The sequence below is a fragment of the Prionailurus bengalensis genome, chromosome D3, assembly GCF_016509475.1.
Source record: "Prionailurus bengalensis isolate Pbe53 chromosome D3, Fcat_Pben_1.1_paternal_pri, whole genome shotgun sequence".
NCBI lineage: Eukaryota > Metazoa > Chordata > Mammalia > Carnivora > Felidae > Prionailurus > Prionailurus bengalensis.
In genome coordinates, this window is record NC_057356.1 from 22,704,910 (window position 1) to 22,724,363 (window position 19,454).

At 46.4% G+C, this 19,454-nt stretch overlaps 1 protein-coding gene and 1 long non-coding RNA gene across 22 annotated transcripts in view; one reads left to right on the forward strand and one right to left on the reverse strand.

The window, feature by feature from the left end:
- Positions 1-3,377: 3,377 nt before the first annotated feature.
- LOC122471001 overlaps positions 3,378-19,454 on the forward strand; it is a 37,407-nt gene continuing 21,330 nt past the window's right edge. For 3 of the 4 annotated variants that reach the window (XR_006294053.1, XR_006294051.1, XR_006294052.1), the window contains exons 1-2: positions 3,378-3,543; positions 8,479-8,571. This is a non-coding gene — a long non-coding RNA (uncharacterized LOC122471001). Of the gene's footprint in view, positions 3,544-8,478; positions 18,939-19,454 lie in introns of those variants that run through there. The other variant, XR_006294050.1, reaches the window with a different exon arrangement.
- MTMR3 (myotubularin related protein 3) overlaps positions 17,101-19,454 on the reverse strand; it is a 146,518-nt gene continuing 144,164 nt past the window's right edge. For all 18 annotated transcript variants that reach the window (XM_043559301.1, XM_043559308.1, XM_043559306.1 and 15 more), the window contains one exon: positions 17,101-19,358. In XM_043559301.1, coding sequence (XP_043415236.1) covers positions 19,187-19,358 — 172 coding nt within the window. In that variant the 3' untranslated portion in view covers positions 17,101-19,186. The remainder of the gene's footprint in view (positions 19,359-19,454) is intronic.

Sequence of the window (19,454 nt, forward strand, 5' to 3'; positions counted from 1 at the left end):
GCACACATGCTCACTCGCTCTCAAAAATAAACAATAAATTAAATTTTAAAAAATTAAAAAAATTATAGTGTGATTATCGTTCAACCCACGAATGTCACTTTTTAAAACCCAACAAAAATGTTTACAAAGCATACAAAATATATGCAAAAACTAATTGGAGCTGTTTGCAGAAAGCAAAACGTGGAACACATATTGGAAGGCAATTGTATGGTATTGTGGTTGGCCAGATTCTAAGATGAGGACACAGTGACCTTGAGTGTGGGTGAAACTTGTGACGGCATGAATTCCGTTCCCATGAGTAGCTTATCAGATGGCCAGCTGACCTGAAGAAAGAGTGGTTATCCTGAGTGGCCCTGACCTAATCAGGTGACTCCTCCAAAAGGACTAAGCTCTTCCTTGAAAGAAGTATAAAGCTTGAGGTATTATTGGTTCTGAAGATGAAGGAACCTCTAGGAACCGAGAGTGGCCCTGACTGAAGCCAGCAAGGAAATGAACTGCAGTCCTAAATCTGCAAGGAGGTGAATTCTGCCAACAGTGTGAAAGAGGTTGGAGGATGGCTCTAAGTCTCAATGAGAGAGCAACCCTGGGGAGACTCTGAGCAGAAGACCAGCCACTCAGTGCCAGCCTCCTGACCCATGGAAACTGTGAGATAACAAATTTGTATCATTTTAAGCTACTAATTTGGTGGCAGTTTCTTACACAGGTATATCCAGGTTGTGGTTAGCCATTCAGACCAGTGGAGCATATCTGCATATACTCACCCAGAAGGAAACCCAAGATTACTGATTGAATAAGGGCAGTTGCAAAAATTATATGTAGCATGATCCCATTTACACAAAACTAAAGATGTTTGTGAATGGCAGAAAGTCTGGAATGGTGACACCAAAGTGCTAGCTGAGGAGTAGGATCCAGCAGAAGAACCTTCACTTGTTAATACATTTCTATGCTACTACAGAGTTTGGGTGGAGGGTGGTTCTTTTATTTACAAAGGAACATGCATTTTGTTTTTAATTAAAAAGACAAACTAGCTCAAACCTTTAACAACCCTCTACTGACCCTCAGGATCACATCCAAACTCCTTACTGAGGCCCTTCTTGATCCAGCTCCACTGGTCTCCAGGCCTCCTCTGCCACCTTGCCCCCAGCCACCTTCCAGTCCCACCTGCTCCAGCTCCAGGAACTCCCTGTGCTCTGCCTTCTAGACTAGGAACTTCTTTCTGCCATTCATTTCCCCTTCCCTTTGTGGGGCTCACTTGCCCTTCAGGGCTGGTGCTTTCTGAAATACTTTCTTCCCTGTTCTTTTAGCACCATATCCTCATTTTTTTCCTTCTTGACTCTCTTTGCCAGCTCCATTTCTCCTTCCTGATCTTTTTTTAAGTTTATTTATTTTAAGAGAGAGAGCACGCAAGTGTACAGGGGAAGGGCAGAGAGAGAGGGAAAGGGACAGAGAGAGAATTCCAAGCAGGCTCCGCACTGTCAGCAAGGAGCCCAACATGAGGCTTGATCCCACAAACTGAGATCATGACCTGAGCTGAAACCAAGAGCCGGAAGCTCAACCGAGCTACTTAGGCATCCCTCTTCTTGATCTGGAGGTTAGTTTTTGCCTCCTATTCTTTCTGTCACACATCCACCTGCGGCCCAGACATCCCTTTGAGCACAACATTTGGACAGCTTTCTTCAAAACAAGCTCCCAGACTTCCCCGGGACTCACAGACACTCACTAGATGACACCATGTCCTTCCCACTGTGCAGGACAAAGATCTGGCTTCTCCCCTCTCTATACCCCAAACACTTTATTGCACTGTTCCTCCCTTTTCACCTGATCCCCCTGCAAGTGCCCTGTACCTCTTCCAGAAGCTCCGTAAAAACACAGCTCTGATCAGGGTGCCTGGGTGGCTCATTTGGCTAAACATCTGACTCTTGCTCTCAATTTAGGTCACGTCACGATTTCACAGTTGAGCCCTGCATCAGGCTCTGTGCTGACAACTCGGATCCTGGAGCCTGCTTTAGACTCTGCCCCTCCCTCCTCTCAAAACTAAAATAAACATTAAAAAAAAAATCCACAAATCTGATGGGGCACCTGGCTGGCCCAGTTGGTAGAGCATGTGACTCTTGATCTCTGGGTCAAGAGTTCAAGACCCACATTGGACACAGCCTACTTTTAAAAAGTGGGGGCAGCTGCCAGAGTGGCTCAGTTGGCCAAGCGTCTGACTTCGGCTCATGTCATGATCCCATAGTTCATGAGTTCGAGCCCTGCATCAGGCTGTGCACTGACAGTGAGGAACCTGCTCGGGATTCTCTTTCAAAATAAATAAAAATAAAACTTAATAATAATAATAGAAGGTCCTCTGATGTTACTTCTGAAAAAATCTTTCAAAGGCCTCCCATGGCTCTAGGGATGAAGACCACATTCTTTAAGTTCAGACTCGGCTTATCTGAGTCTCCCCTTGCCCTCTGCACTCTAGCCTCCCTGCCCTTTCAGTGCCTTCTTTCAAATGGCCTTGCATCCAGGGCCTCTGCTCTTGCTAGCCTGGCCTGGAGCCTGCCCTCCACACAGCCTCCCCTGTCTACCAGTGGTGCCTAGTTACCACCTCTGTCTCTTTTCACGGAAATCATACTTCTCAAGGAAGCTTTCCTGATGCCCCAACTATACCAAACCCCTAATGTGGGTACTTGGAGCCTCCTTTCCTTCATAACCCTTCTCACAGTTTGCCATGAAGGTTTGCATAATGCATGGGTTTACTAGACTATAAGACCCCAAGGCTAGGGACTGAGCCTGCTTTCCTCCTTTTGTATCCCCTGGACCTAGCAAGGATAGGCACTCAATAAATACAAATATAAAAGTTGAGGGAGAAGAGATAGACATGGGATACATGGGGTAAAGTACATGGGGTAAAGAATAATTAGGTGTGACTGGAATGCAGGCTTTGGTGAGATAGAGCTGGAAAGCCCAGCTGTTGTCAGAATGGGAAGCATGCAGATACCAAACTAAAGAATTCAAGTTTTTTTGTGAATCCAGGGATGTCAGCTAAGCTTCCTGAACAGGACCACAGTTATATGATCAGTTCAGTGGAGAATAAATGGGATGACCTAGTACATTCTAAAAGCCTTTCACAATAAGTTTGAATTGATATTGGCTATGGAACAAGGAATTTGGGGGGGAGGGTGGATTATATTTTCTGTGTGCTATGTCCATTGAGTCTTAGGTATTACTGCTGTAAGTAACACTGGAGACTTTCCACTCAGTGGTCCTAGTGCTTCATACATTAGCTCATCAGGATGAAAAGGGCTGTGATAATAAGCAGCAGAGCATTTCTGCATCCTTTTTCAGCTAGGAATCCAACATTTTTTTGATTCAATTTTTTTTAAATTGATATTTACTGAAGTGAGCAAGGATTTGTAGCTGTTTGGAGCCTGAGTGGCAGATGAAACCAGCTTGGAGACTTCTTGGAGCACAAGTATGAGTTCCACCCCAGAGGCTGCTGCAGGGTGCCCAGGCTGCACACTGACCACCTCCACACTTGCAGAGCTGAGGGGATCGCAGGTAAGAGGTCCCTAATCACTGCGTGATTAGGCTTGTGAGAGATCATACTCTGACCAGAGGTATGGCCTTGGTGGAGGTTTCAGCTTCAAAAGCCAGGCCGGGATTACTCAGTTGCTCCTCCCTCCACCTCTTGAGGGACGCTGAGTTGTATTTAAACAGTCCCACATTGCTACCTGTAACTGTGTATGCCAGAGTAACTCAGCCATGCCTCTACCTAAGCTATAAAGAACTAATTAACCACATTTAATAGCCCATAATTTGTTATTTCTGTATTCTATTCCCAAGGTTCCCTCCTAAGTTATTACCCAGGAAGAAACATAAAACTGCACATAAAACTGCATATTTCATGGAAACGAAGTGAGCTCTTTTTTTTTTTATCTCCCTATGATTTAAAGCAGTGGGTCTTCCTAGCTGGAAATGAGGTTCATTCCACAGATGGGAAAGGATGCCACTCCCTGTTTCCCATCATTATGATGCAGACATATAGACAGGACTGGCTACATGATCTGTGGGACCAGGTACAAAATGATGATGTGGGCCCCTCATTAAATTCGGTAGGAATTTCAGGACTGTAACGGAAGATGGTTAAAGCAGGGGCAGGGCCCTTCTGAGGATGGGGAGGCAGAGGCTGCTCACACAGAGTAGTTTGAATGCTGGGGGGCGGGGGTGGGCCTCTGCCAGAAGAAGCTCAGCCACAAGAGCAACTCCTTCCCGACAGAACCTCAGTAGAGAAGAAGTGTCAGGAAAGAGCAGGTAAAAGCACACGGCAGCCAGAGGGCCACTTCTGTGAGAGTAAGTGGTGTGGCCAAGGACAGCATTCTCTTGGTCATGATCTGCTTGGGGTTTGGATGTCAGAGGGACCAAGGATCAGAAAAGAATCAGGGTGCCTTAGGACATTAGAAGATATCGACAGACAGCACTGGGATTGAGGGGGCATGAAGAGGGTGAGTTTCTAGGCATGGAATTCTCCCTGTTTTCATTGAATCAACCAAATTTTTTTAACTGAAATGGAATGTATCAAATTTAGATGAATGATTCCTTCCCTCTAAACTTGCTTCTCCCTTTTCTCCTCTTGGTAAATGATCTGCCTGGGTAGATCACTGGTCACCCAATCAAGGCAGAAACAAAGACTCGTCTTTGATTCCTCCTTTATCTCAACACTACTCACTGAGTCCCGTCAATTCTACTTGCATTGTCCCTCTTGAGCCCACACATCCACTTTTCTCCATATCCACTAACGCCATCATCTTTTCTGGCCATGACTATGGCAACAGCCTTTTAACTGGATTGGCTTTTGAATCATGCTGACTAGAGCTTAAGTCCTCATTCTGCCACATATTAAGTAGGTGACCTTGGATAGGGCTCTTCAGCTTTCTGAGCCTCTGCTTTCTCATCTGAAAAATGGGGATAATACCTATTTTAAAGGGTTGTTGTCAAAACTAGATGAAATGATGGAAGTGGCTTAGCACAAAGGATGTGTGAATCAGCATCTTCCCTCTGTTTCTCTCCTCATCCTTCAGGCCTTAGTTTAAACATTACTCCCTTAGGGCCCCCTCTCCTGACATGCCGCAGACTCAGTGCAGGTTCCCAGCAGTGCAAACTGCTCTGCAACATTCAGCACACTTATCTGTCTTCTTTCAACAGTCCTTTCCATCAGGACAAGAATCCTGGTTTTTTCTGCCACATGATGCTCTTCATCTACCTTGCTAGCACTGCTTACCTTGCCATGTCATTCCCATGCAGACCTGCCCTGCCATATTCAGTGGGCAGCCTCAGCCAGGATCAGTGCCCCACCTGCCTCAGTGGCTCCTGCCCTGCCGCACCTGATAGGCAGTCTTGACCAGGACTGGTGCCCCACCCCCACAAAGTGGCTACAACCCTGCCCCACCCAGTGGGTAGCCTCAGCCAGACCAGCACCCCTCCAAAGCAGCTCCTGCTGGAGGTGGAAGGGCAACACCACTCACCAGTACACTCACAACAATTGCAGCCAGCCACACTGGAGGCTAGTCCTGCACACCAGCATAACCTGCAGTAGCCACAGCTGGGCATCGCAGCCCAGCCCAGCCCAGCCCTGCCCATTAACACACTTGCAATCATAACAGCCCAGCCACTACAGAAGGGCACATGCAGCTGACACAGCACAGCTTCGTAATGCCTGGTTCTAGTAACTAGGGGGTTTGCACTTCTGGGCCCCACAGACAACTTCTACATAAGGCCACTCTTTTAAGACCAAGAAATGTAGTTGATTTACCTAATACATAGAAACAAACGCAGAGAATCAGGCAAAATACAGGGATATGTTCCAAATGAAAGAACAAAACAAAACTTCAGAAAAAGAACTAAATGAAATGAAGATAAGCAGTCTACCTGATAGAGTTCAAAGCAGTGGTCATAAAGATACTCATTGAACTTGGGAGAAGAATGGATGAACACAGTGAGAACTTCAATGAAGAGAAAATATTTTTAAAAAATCAGAGCTGAAGAATGTGATAACTGAGGGGTGCCTGGGTGGCTCCGTCAGTTGAGCATCCAATGTCAGTTCAGGTCATGATCTCATGGTTTGTGATTTCAAGCCCTGCTTTGGATCCTCTGTCCCCCTTGCTCTTTGCCCCTCCCCTGTTTGCACTCTTTCTGTCTCAAAAATAAACATTAAAAAAAATTTTTTTTAATATGATAACAGAAGTGAAAAGAGGGAATCTTAGATAATGCAGAAGGACGGATTGGCAATATGGAAGATAGGGTAGTAGAAATCATCCAAGTTCAACAGCCAAAAGAAAAAAGACTTAAAAAATGAGGCTAATTTAAGAGACCAAAGAGACAACATCAAGCATAACAACATTCACATTATAGGGGTCCCAGAAGAGAGGGAAAGGGGCAGAAAATTTATTTGAAAAAATAATAGCTAAAAACTTCCCTAACCTGAGGAAAGAAACAGACATCCAGGTCCAGGAAGCACAGAGCTGTGAACCCAAAGAAGATGAACCCACAGAGGTTTACAACAAGACAAGTAATGATTAAAATGTCCAAAACTAAAGATACAGATTGAATCTTAACAGCAGCAAGAGGAAAGCAACTAGTTATATACAAAGGAATACCCAAAAGACTATCAGCTGATTTTTCAGCACAAATTCTGCAGGCTAGAAGGGAGTAACCAGATATATTCAAAAGTGCTAAAAGAGGGCACCTGGATGACTCAGTTGGTTAAGCCTCTGACTTTGGCTTAGGTCATGATCTCCTGGCTCATGAATTTGAGCCCTTCATCAGGTTCTCTGCTGTCAACACAGAGCACACTTTGTATCCTCTGTCCCCCTGTCTCTACCCACACCCCCTGCTCGCTCTCTCTGAAAAACAAAAAAAATTACAAATATCTGGGGGAGAGGGGCAGTGCCTGAGTGGCTTAGTCAATTAAGCATCCAACTTTGGCTCAGGTCATGATCTCACAATTCTTGAGTTCGAGCCCCGCATTGGGCCCTGTGCTGACAGCTCAGAGCCTGGAGCCTGCTTCAGATTCTGTGTCTCCCTCTCTCTCTGCCCCTGACCTCGCTCATGCTCATTCTTTCTCTCTCTCAAAAATGAATAAACATTTTTTTTAATCTTTTTTTTTTCAACGTTTATTTATTTTTGGGACAGAGAGAGACAGAGCATGAACGGGGGAGGGGCAGAGAGAGAGGGAGACACAGAATCTGAAACAGGCTCCAGGCTCTGAGCCATCAGCCCAGAGCCCGACGCGGGGCTCGAACTCACGGACCACGAGATCGTGACCTGGCTGAAGTCGGACGCTTAACCGACTGCGCCACCCAGGCGCCCCTTTTTTTTAAATCTTAAAAAAAAAAAACAAAAAACCAACAAACCCAAAGCCTATCTATATGCTGCCTATCTGAGACTCATTTCAAACCTAAAGACACAAACTGAAAATGAAGGGATGGAAAACTACAAAATAGGCTTTAAATCAGACTGTAAGAAAAGACAAAGAAGGGCTTTACATAATGATAAGGGGATCAATTCAGCAAGAGGATATAACGATTGTAAATACCTATGCACCCAACCTAGGAGCGCCTAAATATATAAGGTAAATATTAAGACATAAAGGGAGAAATTGATGGTAAATACAATAATGGGGGACTTTGACACCCGACATACCTCAATGGATAACTCAGACAGAAAATCAGTAAGTCCCAGAAAGGCATAGATGGAGTAGGTAGGAGGGACTCTCAGGACAGGGAGAGCTACAGAAATGCAGAACAAGGCTAAGGGTACCATGGAGGAAAGGGTGCCAGAAGACTCCTTTGAAGTTTGTTCCTACTCAGAGGAGTGTACTTCCCCTCTAAGGGCAAGAGTTCTGCCTGCCCAAGGCCATGGTCAGGAGTTTTATAGGCATGGGATCCACTCCTCCACCTGTCAGACATGCTGCCTGACCCCACTTCTCTGCTCTCCATGGGGTACAGGGCCAGCTCTGCATGCATAGAGGGACGGCCAGGCAAGGCAGTGTATGGCAAAATACTGCCTTAGGGGCAGGGGAGACACCACAAACTGGCCAGGGAGTCGCCTCTGCTGCCTCTTCTTTTCCAGGATAGGCATACATTTGGAGGTTTGTGTTTGGGAAATTCAGGAATCACCCACTGCACATCCAGACACCGGCCTGAATGGAGGGAAGGTGGCCAGAGCCCTGAAGGCGAGGGGCCAGCCAGCACTACTTGACCACTCACCCAGCCCTCACCTGTCGTGGGAGTGAGGTTGTCCATCTCTGAAAGACTCCCAGAAGCCCAGGGAAGAGTTCCCACCCTAGCCAGAAAACCTGTCCCTGGCAACACTCCAAACTGTAGTGGCTGAATATGAAGTGTTTCGTGTTGAGGACCCCCTGGCTGGAGATGGCCAGGAGTCTCTACCACCCGTGGAAACACCTGACCTATTTCTCTCCTCTCTCTGGTTTGGCAGAGGAGACATGCCATTGCCTTGGAGCAGGGCAGTCTGCATGGAAAACAAACAGGATTCCTGCCTCCTCCAACTTTGGACTACACTGGAAAGCTGGTAAGGTGTGGAGAGTCAGTCAGAGTAGACGTTCAATGCGAGCTGCAGGGCAGCTACACTTTGTAAGACATGATCTGTTTCCTCACAGAACAACAGCCTCGTGGGTTGATTGAACAAACATCCCACAGATGAGAAATTAAAGCAGGGTAGAGTGGTCAAGGCCACTCTCTAAATAAGCAATTAAGGGGGCTACGACACAGGTCTCACCATCCCCGGGTCAGGGCAGCTAGGGCTGCACACACACAGACACTAAGCTCTAGCTTCTTCAGGCTAAGAGTTGTCTCGACCCCTGAGTTGTCAGTGTCTGCTGCCAGTGATCTTAAATGCAGATTAGTCTTTGTGCTAGAGGTAGAAGTCTTAGAGTTGAGTGAGGGAGCTCCTCCTCAGAAATTTAGTAAATTTTAGTGAGTAGCTAATTCCTTCTTGCAACATGTACTCCTTTGTGCATAATGTAATACAGTTCTGGGTTTTGGAAATACATAGTCCTATGTAATAGTACTAGTACTTTAAAGGTCCCTTTGGAATTGCTCCTAAGCCTTCTTTACTCTGATTTAGGCCTTTTATCCTGCACATGGCCTCTTACCGTTCTTCCCACTTTATCCTCCTAGCTCTCACTCCCAGCTGGCCCTAAGGAGAGACTGGGTAGGGCAGTAGTTGGGAGTGTGGCCTCTGGAGGCAGAAGGCCCAGTCTCAAACCATAGTTCTGCTGCTTATTTGTTGTGTGACTTTGGGCCAGGGCCTTCACAATGCTGGCTCGTTTGCCTTACTTTCTAATGAGGATATAATAGTACTGACTTCACCAAGTTGATAGAATTACATGTGTCCATCCAAGTACTTAAACAGTGACTGACCCATAATAAAACCTTAACTATTTTCATTTTGTTCAGTTCTCTGTTCAGAAACCTCAAATAGTTATAGAATGGAGACCAGTGTTTAACCTGAAATAGACTTTCTTGGCCTATTTAAATGGTATTTCCTCACTTACTAATCCATGCACTCCAGCTCACTCAGTTCCCCAAACCTGCCCTCCTGTCTTGGCTCCTGCTGACCCAATATTGCCATCAGTTGAAATCACTGCTGCCCCTCGAGGGCAGGCTCTCTGGTCAGACATGTCGATGGGCTTTTTTCCTCCTTTGAGCCATATTTAAGTAGTCAATATCCAGCTTCCTCCAGTTGTAGAGGAAATCAAAAGTCCTCAGACGTGAAAAATATTCTCCAAACAACTGACCATTTAAAAAATTACTTTCCATTTAGACATTGTTAAATCACAAAAATTCAACTGAGTAACTTTAAAGATCAAACTGGCATGATTCAATGTCTCATGAGTTAGGCAGCATCCCATCCAGCAATAGAAAGGAGCTCTGAAGGGCCATACAAAATGCAGTTTTTAAAAGGCAGAAATGGGGGTGGGAAAACGGGAATTATTAGTGAAGAATGCATTGTTCCAGGAAGGTAGCCTATCTAACAGGAACGGAAGGGGTCTATCAAGTGGTTTATCTCACTAGTGCCGACTAGGTACCATGATGACTGGTTAAAGGTTATACCTCAGGAGCTGAAGGTGCAGTTGGGTTAGTTATTAAGCTGTGACTTGCTAACATGGGGCTTAGCACAAGTGACTCCACTTGGGGCCAGTTGTCTCTTTTTAAACATCTCTCTGCTTAACACCCTCCACCCAGCATAGTCCATCTCTCCCATCTCGTGCTTAGGATTGTAAGAGGTCAGAAACTTCTGACACTGACAATACAACACAATGGTGCTGAAGTACAATTTAAGTTTTAAAGCCTAGAATTTCATAAAGTTACAAAGGTATTGATGGAAACTGCTCAAAGATTGCAGTCATTGGCAGATGAGGATCTGAGAGGCCCATTAACACATGAAGAGCTTCATGGAACCAATTAGGTACTTCATGGGTATGGCTAGAGGATCAGAGAGCTGACAGATTGAGAGGCCTTAAGGAAAACTGAGGAGACCCTTGACTAACTTTTCAAAACTGCCCTGCGGGAATGGTGTCTGTTTTATTATGCAGTCATATAAAGTTTAGGGAGGAAATATACATAAAATGATTCTGTTCTAAGAATTAGCCCGTAATTGCAATTGCACTTTGTTAAGAGATACTAGTTTTAGTAGTTTCGTTTTGCAGTTAGTTCCAGTCAAACCTTTTTCACTATTTATATATGCAACTCTGGTCTCCACTTTAAGTAGGTTGACTCAAAGGGGCTTTTTCAGTTCTTTTTGGATAATAAGCACCTTTTAACTTATTTTTATCTGCCTCATCTTCCCTAACAGACGGCACACTCCTAGGGCAAACAGTGCTGAGACAAACAGAAATGCCATGTCATCATCTCATGGGACGGTGGGGGCGGATATGTGTGAGTCACCAGTGAAGCCTGTGCAGACCCATAACCCTCAATTATTTTTAAATGAAGGAGTCCTGGTGTATCCAGAGCTGTTGAAAGCAAAGACCCTCAGTGAGGGTCCCTAGCAATGAGGGGTGACTAGATGACCTCAGATACCCAGGCTGTTGCCCTCAGGTCCATCCAGGTTTTTCAGGGATTGGCCGTGATCTCCAAAAATCTGGAGTGCTTGCAGGACAGGACTGGGTGGAGGACACAAGAATGACAAGGATGATCAAGGATGCTCAGGTAAGGAGAGGCAGAGGCCCCAGCCAGCCTCCTCCCCTCAAGCTGTTAAGGCGGCTCTAGGTGCTCTGGTTCATTCCTGCTTGGTATGGTTCAGAATTTTTTAAGAGTGAGCTTCATAACCAGACTGAATGATGGAGCTTTTCCCAGTCCAAGGGAGGGTGTCTGGAAAGAGGTTAACGTCCTCCTTGGGAGTGGAGGAGGGAACGGCAGATTGGCACCAATGTTCACCCCAGCTCCAGGCACTGACTGCTCTGTAAGGAACCACCAAACCTAGCAGTGGAAAAGAGCAAGGTCAGGTGCTGCAAGGCCTTTCCGTTCAGCCCTCCTTTCACTGACCAGATTGGGTTAGCAGAGCCCTCAGGCCCGAGACAGTCCCGAAGTTAATGCCTCAGAACTGCATGGGGATGGGTGGAGAGCAGTGTACATGTGAGGCATGGCCTTGAACACATCTCTGGTGGGAACACCTGATGTGCTAGCAGTTTCTTCAAGCTCCTGGGAACATGGCCTTTGCTGCATCCCTGGCAGACTCATAGGGAGCTGTGGTTAATAAAGTGTCTCCATTTTAAATACCTTGATTTGTAAGTCTCCAAGGAAGCATGCATGAAAGGAGGGCAGAGAACTGAACCTCAGGAATACCAATATTTAGGAAGCAGGGAGAGGACTGTCAGGAAAAGTCCCTGAAGGCCAATTGAAGAGGTGTAAGAGTCAGCAGGAGGTTTATTAAGGTTACCCTGTTGTAAAGTACTTTGAGAAGGAATGCTTTGGGACAGGGTCTGGGGTGTATGGCTAGTACTTGGGGACATCTGAGAACAGTGTTAGAGGGGCAATAGGAGCTTCTGAGCTGGTTGATCAAGTCAGATGAAAAATCATACCCTTGAGGTGCCAAAGGAGGGAGGTCACGTCCCAAGGGCTGACAGGGAGGGACCTCAAGAGTGGGAGCTGCCCCCAGTCAAGAATGTATGCTAGTGGGTACCACCTTCTGGGTGACTTGAAAGAACCTGCAGTTCTAGGGACTGACCTTCCAAATGGCAACAAAGTACAACAGGGGAACCATTTACAACTAACACTTATCTATTTTAACTTGCATGACAAAGCCTTAATATGTTCGGCTACCTTGGGCTCCATTAGCATTGGAGATGGCAGGGAGGATCATATGAATGCAAGGTCTTCACTTCCTTTTCCAACCACGGACTCTAGGATCCTCATGGTGGCTCTCTTGCTAAATAGAGCACACAGCCTGGGCCCAGGCCTCTGCCTCAGACATCTACACTACAGAGGTAAGGGCCACCTGGCTCTGCCTCCCCTGTTCCTCAGCCTGGAGAGTGGGTCTACATCTTGCAGTTCGGTGTGTAATCTGGCACCTCAGCAAAGTGAGGCCACCTCAGTTTCCACAGGGCACAGGAGTTCTTAGCTGCCACCTCCTCAAACCCAACAAGCAGTTTCTTTCTGACCCCCTTTCATTGCTTTTATATAATTTTAAAGCATCAGTACACCTGCAGACCCGCCTCCATTAAAAAAATTTTAATCCTTTAATAAAGTACATACATGAACTTTAAAGTCTTTGAGTAGTGATACATTTGTAATTTATTGTAAAACTCAGATCAGAATGCTTCAAAGTCAAAATTTTATCTCTGTAAGGTGGAGGACATGAGGTGGGGCCAACTGTCTTCTAGTTTTAAGATATGGTAAAATAGAATGTCTGCCAGCTGCCAGCAGCCAGAGACAGAAATGCCATCTCATCTCATGAACAGTGGGGAGGGGAACACTTACTTAACACCCACCTTCAACCTCCTCTTCTGGCAAGTGCTCTGCTCTAGATGAGGAAATGCTCAGTTCCTCACCCACCCACCGACGTCTCAGCTGGTGCTGCGGGCCTGGGATTCCAAACCCAGGTTCTCTCCACCAAACTAGTGGTTTTGAAACTGGCTCTTGTGGCTGTGCTTCAGGGGACCCCTGAAAACACTTCAAAGATCGTATTAAATATTAAAAATCATCTCTAATATGTACACTCAACGATAAAACACATTAGCTTAGACTGCCTGAGACCTCACAATAAGGTGTCTGTAGCTGCCTCTGTGTAGGCTTCTCAGAGGTCAGCGATGCAGAGGGTGCTAGCCTGGTGCCTGGATCACCATGCCCAGCTGCAACTCAATGCTAGTGGCTCTCACTGTAGAATAACTTGAGTGCTTATTTATAATCGTTGGGTGTTTCTTACTAATCTATGGAGGATAAGGATTTAAAGCAGGTATTGAATATTCTCCCCTATTAATCCTTTTTTTCAAGCATCTACTTCACTTTTGTCAGTAACCAGAGATTGCAGGCAAGCTGTGACTGTTACCATTTGCAGCCGCTTACCTATTTACAGTAAGGATTTTTTTCCTGTATCCTACAAATTCAGAAATAAATTGGAGGCTGAGACCGTTCACAACTAATCCATTTGCAGTAGTAAAAAGGCACCCCCCCCCCCCTCCATCCCACTAATTTAAGACAATGTCACTACTTAGTTCAGGCTACTGTTATATATTTGGAAGGTTAAAAACAAAAGCAATGATTATAATACCAAAACCTTTTAATTTTGGTTAGAAGGGAGAAGGCTCCCAGTTTTAAGCCTTTTGGTGTCAACTACTAAGCTCTTCTGTGAGATTTTTGGCTTGGCTAGCTCAAAGATAAGCAGGTTAAGATAGCTATCTAAGGCTGTCTTCTGGAAGCCCAAGAGCACTGGAAGGAGGTGGAGTCAGGCAAGGTTTCCTATTCAGATTTTGTTGTTAATTCATTGACAAACTTAAGTCTTTACCACTCCCTGAGAGTCCGTTTCCCTCAATGAAAAAACCAGGACTTTGAATTAAATCGATCACTTTCAGACTTTTATTTTAAGCACCAAAACCTTTCTTCAAATCATATCTTACTTGTAAGTCTAATACTTGAATGGGCCTGGGGGCTCCCTCCCCACAAAACAGCGCAAAAACCACAAAACTACATGATCTATAAAGGCCCCTTCAACCTGTAAATGTCAGGATTTCAAGTCCGTTACCTCCAAAACACAAACGCTGACCCCTGCTGTCCCTTCCTGGCCAGGCCCCTCCCTCCTCTCCTGGACCAACTAAGGGGCCTAGTTGACTCATCCCCAGCACCTAATACACTGGTCATAGCACTGACTAGAGAACCACAGTGGCAGCCGGAATCCAGGGGCTGAACAACCGTTTGTGGGTGAAAATGACAAATTTATTTCGTTTACATGGTCACTGAGGCTACAGCAAAATCAACACTGTTACAATAGGCAAGCACTACTGTCTGCAGCAACACACAGCACATTTCTTAAACAGCATCCGAGCCTCATAGGTTACGTTTGCATAAAAAAAAAATGTATGAACCAATCAGGAAGCAGTTAAAGGCCCATTTTAAATGCCAATGCCAAACAAATTTCACTGGAAATACAATTAAATGCAACTGCCAGGAGCACTGTAAGAAAAGGTGACCCAAATCGGGCAGGAGAGAAAAGACCGGAAGTGGTAAATAAAATACAATAGCAAAAACCTTGTGATTCCTGTTGGGGGCTGGGAGGGTCCTTCCCCTCATGCCTCTGAACGTGGGCCTAGCTTAGAAGAGGCCTGTTCCACCGGGGAGGCAGCTGGTACCTGTGCAAAATGTGCAGATGGTGAACTGCATACAGAGGAGAGGAACAAAGTGTCAGTGTGGTTATGTGCTGGGGACAGCGGACCTTGTGTTTTAAGAATCAAAGGCTTAGGAGGGTCACCTCTTACAGCTAGAAGCGTCTCAAACATTCTAGGCCGGCCCTCACGATACCTTGTCAGTAACCTCAACTTAGGACAAATGTTCTTAGAAAACGTGACTAGAAATTAAATCCTAGGATTCCTGCCATGTCACTCAAAACTGCAAACGGAGAGTCACTGCTCCACAACCTAGGGCTCATTTTCAACTGCTGTTAGCCTATCCTCACCGAATTCAATTGGATACAGGTGCAGCCCGGGGGTCAGATCACTTGAACGGGCACTAGCTAAATGAATTCCTGCAACAGCACCTTCAAATCCGCCCTCATGCTTAAAGGATCAGTAGAGGTCAGGGCTAGAGTTAACAACTTCAGCAAACACGGAATCTCCCAGCCTCATGCACAGCAGCTAAAGTCTATCAGCCATTTCAATAGCCTGTAATCTTATTCTAGGGTGTACCCTCGATTCCCATTTCAGTATTTTTTAATAGATGGATATTGTTTAACAGGTCTTCTGGCACCATTTTGTTCATTCTCTGTCAAATCTGCCACAGCTTTTTAAGTCTTAGAATATACTTTGCTAACATAGAAATGAATAGTGAACATAATAGCAAAGTAAAGAAAAATTTTTCTGTACATCCTCACTAGAAAATCCCAGTGGATTAAGGCAGCCCTATCATCTTTTGGACTGAGATTAAGGCCAGAGTCTGGAAAGAAGGGGAAAACTGAGAAAATGCCAGGATAAAGTTTGGAGGAGGACATCCTGGCAGCTCAAGATCACTGTTTAGTCCCCCATTGCTTCACACCAAATTCCTCCATGTGGGGTCCTCAGAAAGCCAGCCTTGCCCTTGGAAAACCACCTCTGTCAGCACCTGGCCATCTCCCACGTCACTTCCTTAGCCTGAGATGCACACTGTGCAGGTCTTCTCAGCACGCTGACTCTTCATCTTCCCACCCCCAGCAGCTCCACATCTATGGGCCCCTGACAGCCTTGCTAGGTTCTGCTAGTGTTTTAACTGGCAGAGGGCTGAACCCTTAGAGATTAGAAACAGGAGCTGTGTGTGGACAGACATTGGCTAGGACACACTCATTTTTACAGTCTGAATATGGCCCTCCCAATAGCAGCTGAAGTGGCACCTTCTCCTTCCAGAGAACAGGCTAATTCTCAAACACCCGCTGGATGGCACTCTCAGCTTTCAGACTAGTATCATTTGAGCTGTTTATATACTTTGTGTTCATGTACTTTAGGCAGAGAATACATCCAGAAAGTGACCCTGGAAAGCCTGCCCCAGAGTGGAGGCCCCCAGGGAGGCCCAGAGCTGGGCACTAATCATACCCACCTTCCCTAGGGAGGAACTGCTTACTGTAGCTCTCCCACAGACCTGTGGGATGGGAAGAATGCCCCGTGGTGATGCAGGAGAAAGAAAATCCACCTCTGTGAAGAGCAAGAACTAGTCAAGAAGGGACTAGATGCTAGGGCCTTGCTTGGCTGGTTGCAGATCTAAAGAGAAGTTCAGCCCTCTCTACGGAGGGAGGAAGGGGACCTACAGTTAGGCACATAATCCAATCACATCCGTTTCAGCTTCTGCCCCCCAAGGGCTCTCTGCTCTCCCATATGCTCTCATCCAAGAACAGACAGAAGCATTTCCAGCCACCTCCCCCTGCCCCAAGTCTTCCACATTCCACTGCATGCAGGGCTCTGTGCTTAACCACTGCTGCAGGTGCAGCTGGTGCTCCCCGGGTGTGGTGGGGTTAAGGAGCCAGAGCACAGGCTGCCCTGCGATCCATCAATCATCAGCAGTGACAGCGGGGGGGATGGGCGCACGTGGGGAGAGGAGCCTAGAGACCAGAGGTAGTTTTATTTACTATTGATGCTCAGTTCTCCAGATGAGAAAGAACCCCTGGTGTTAAGATGCCCAACTGCTTTGCCTTCTTAGTTTTGGAGATGTTAGGGACAAAACCATCAAGGAAATACATTTCAGTGCTTGGGCATTGTGCTGCGGCTCCTTGCAAAGGTCCAGAGTAGAACAGAAACCTGTAGTTTTCCTTCGCCAAAGTTCAGTTTCCCGGCAGCACCTCCAATTGCTGCTGTTTAAGAAGGAAAAGGGATGAAGAGGGAATAAATCACAGGGCAAAGAATTGGAACGTGTTAGCAAATGCTACCATGCGGAACACTAAACTTTATTCACTTTATTTATATATTTAACAGTTCTAAAGTATTTACTTCTTGCTTTGACAAAAAATGAAAAATATAGGAGCGCTGACTGACTCCTCTTTAGGAGAAAAGGGTTATATGTACAGCTACGGAGAGTTACGGTTCCTCCTTTACATACAAAGAAAAATATTAATAAAAAAGTGCTTCATTGATCGAAAAGGGCTAAGAGCTGCAAGCATTTATTCACACTGTACATCAGACCCAAGAAACCCGTATCATAACCTCTTGGCACCTGTCACTAGAACTGCACAATCTCAATTAGACTGACTTCTCCCTACCTGCAAGGCCAGACCACACAGAGTGCGGAGAAGAACTACACCCTGTTTCACTGAATTCAAACTCCGAGCGAGCAACCTGCTGCAACTGGGAAGTCAGGGACATGCTCAGATGCTCCTGGCTTTGCCTGGACTGACAGCTCCAAGGAAGGCTCTGGGCCACGTCTTAACCACACAGAGGCACACACAGGAGCCAGCTTCCTGAGACAACTTCCCTTGGCCAGGGAATTGCTTCCAGAGGGTAAGAGAGTTCCCTGGCCTCACCCCCACCCACTCACCACAATCCGCCATTACCACTTAGCAGCTTTTAGCAGAGCCAAGCATGGCCCCTCCCTTGAGAGGGAGGGCAGGCACAAAACATGGATGCCAAGATTACAAAGCACAAACCTATAAACTCTTCTCCACCCTTCCCCACACTCACCTCTACCACAAATATTCTTGATTTAAGGCTCTTTTTGGACCACATCAAAGCTTACTGAGGAAAGGTGCCCCAAATCTCCTACAGGCTGTGTCACTTCTCTAAAGAACCCTGCAGAGTCACCAAGTGGCCCCTCACTGCTGGCCAGCAGCACAGGAACAGGGCAGGGGGACTGCTGGGGCCTTCCCACTGCCCCAGGAAGGGAAGGAGAAGGAAGGCTGATTGTATGGGACATACTCCCTTTTCCAGACGCTTGCACTCTGAAAAGCTGATTCTACCCCTTAAGGGGGAGATCCATGATTTGTTTGGTTTGGGAATGGGAAATTTTTGGAACCCTGAGTCTGGATTTCCCTGTGGTCAAGGAAAAGAGATTGTTTTGGGGGACCAGGCCCCGGCAGGGGCTTCTAGGTGCACCCGGGCTCAGGGAAGGCTTTGGCCTTGGCCATGGCAGCAGGACCACTGCACTCTGGCCAGTCTGTACTCCTATGCCTGAGGGTGGGAAGCACTACACAGCCTGGCTGAGGGAGGCATACTCATGACAGCGAAGGGAACCCTAAACCATCTGGGTCGAGTTAAAAACAGAATCCCATGCGAGAGAGAACAATGCTGGCCACCCCGATTCCCAGGCCCTCTCGCTTGCCTCAGGACAACAAACACCTTCCTTCCCCAAAGCAAGGCTCAGAAGGGTTACGTTTTATTATGTGCCCCTCCCTCCAAATGCCAATCCCATTTATCTGTGAGGTGGAACTGGCCCGGCTCCTGTGAGGAGGCAGAGGGCACTTGGGACAGTCTGTTAGGAAGATGCTTCAGCCTCCTCAGCAGCACACGTTTTTCAAATCAGCTCTGATGTGACAATGGCACAAGGAATGGTCACAAACAACAGCCCCAGCTTTCTTCCCCACTAGCTCAGGCCTCCACTCCTGACTCTGACCAGCCTCTCTCCGTCCTGAGGAACCAAGCCAACCCTCAGCATCATGGGACAACAGGTGGCTCAACAGTCACAGAGGGCTGGCAACCTCTGGTCTTCCATTTAAAAAAAAAAAAAAAAAAAAAAAAAAAAAAAATTTTTTTTTTTTTTTTTTTTTTTTTTTTTTTTTAAGACAACCAGGAGACTTTCTTTCTTGGAAGCAGAGGAAGGATGGAAAAGGGAGAGGGAAAAAAACAAAACAGGAAATAAAAATCAATCTACAGTCCAGTGGTACATCCCAAATTTCTGTCACTCTGCACAGGTGGTTCCATGCCCCCATTCCAAAGTGCACGGGCCTCTCGGTCTGCCCAGGCTGTGGGCCTGTCAGAGGAACAGCAGCTTGGCCTCTGCCCGCCCCAGGTCACTGAGCTTCAGTTTGAAGTGGCAGCAATGGGCTTATCCAGTTCAAGGTCAATGCTGGAGCTTGTGGGATGTAGGCTGCTATAGCAAGACTTGCACACTCGACTGGGTTCAAAGAGCTGCTGGCTGGGAACTGGAACCTTCTGATTACAACAACTGGAGCAGAACACATTCCCACAATTCCTTGAGATGAGAAGAAGAAACAAAACAATGTTAGTTTCAGTAGCAGATATGGTGTAGGGAAACCAACTTCAGAAGACAGGACTTTGTTGTACGTCC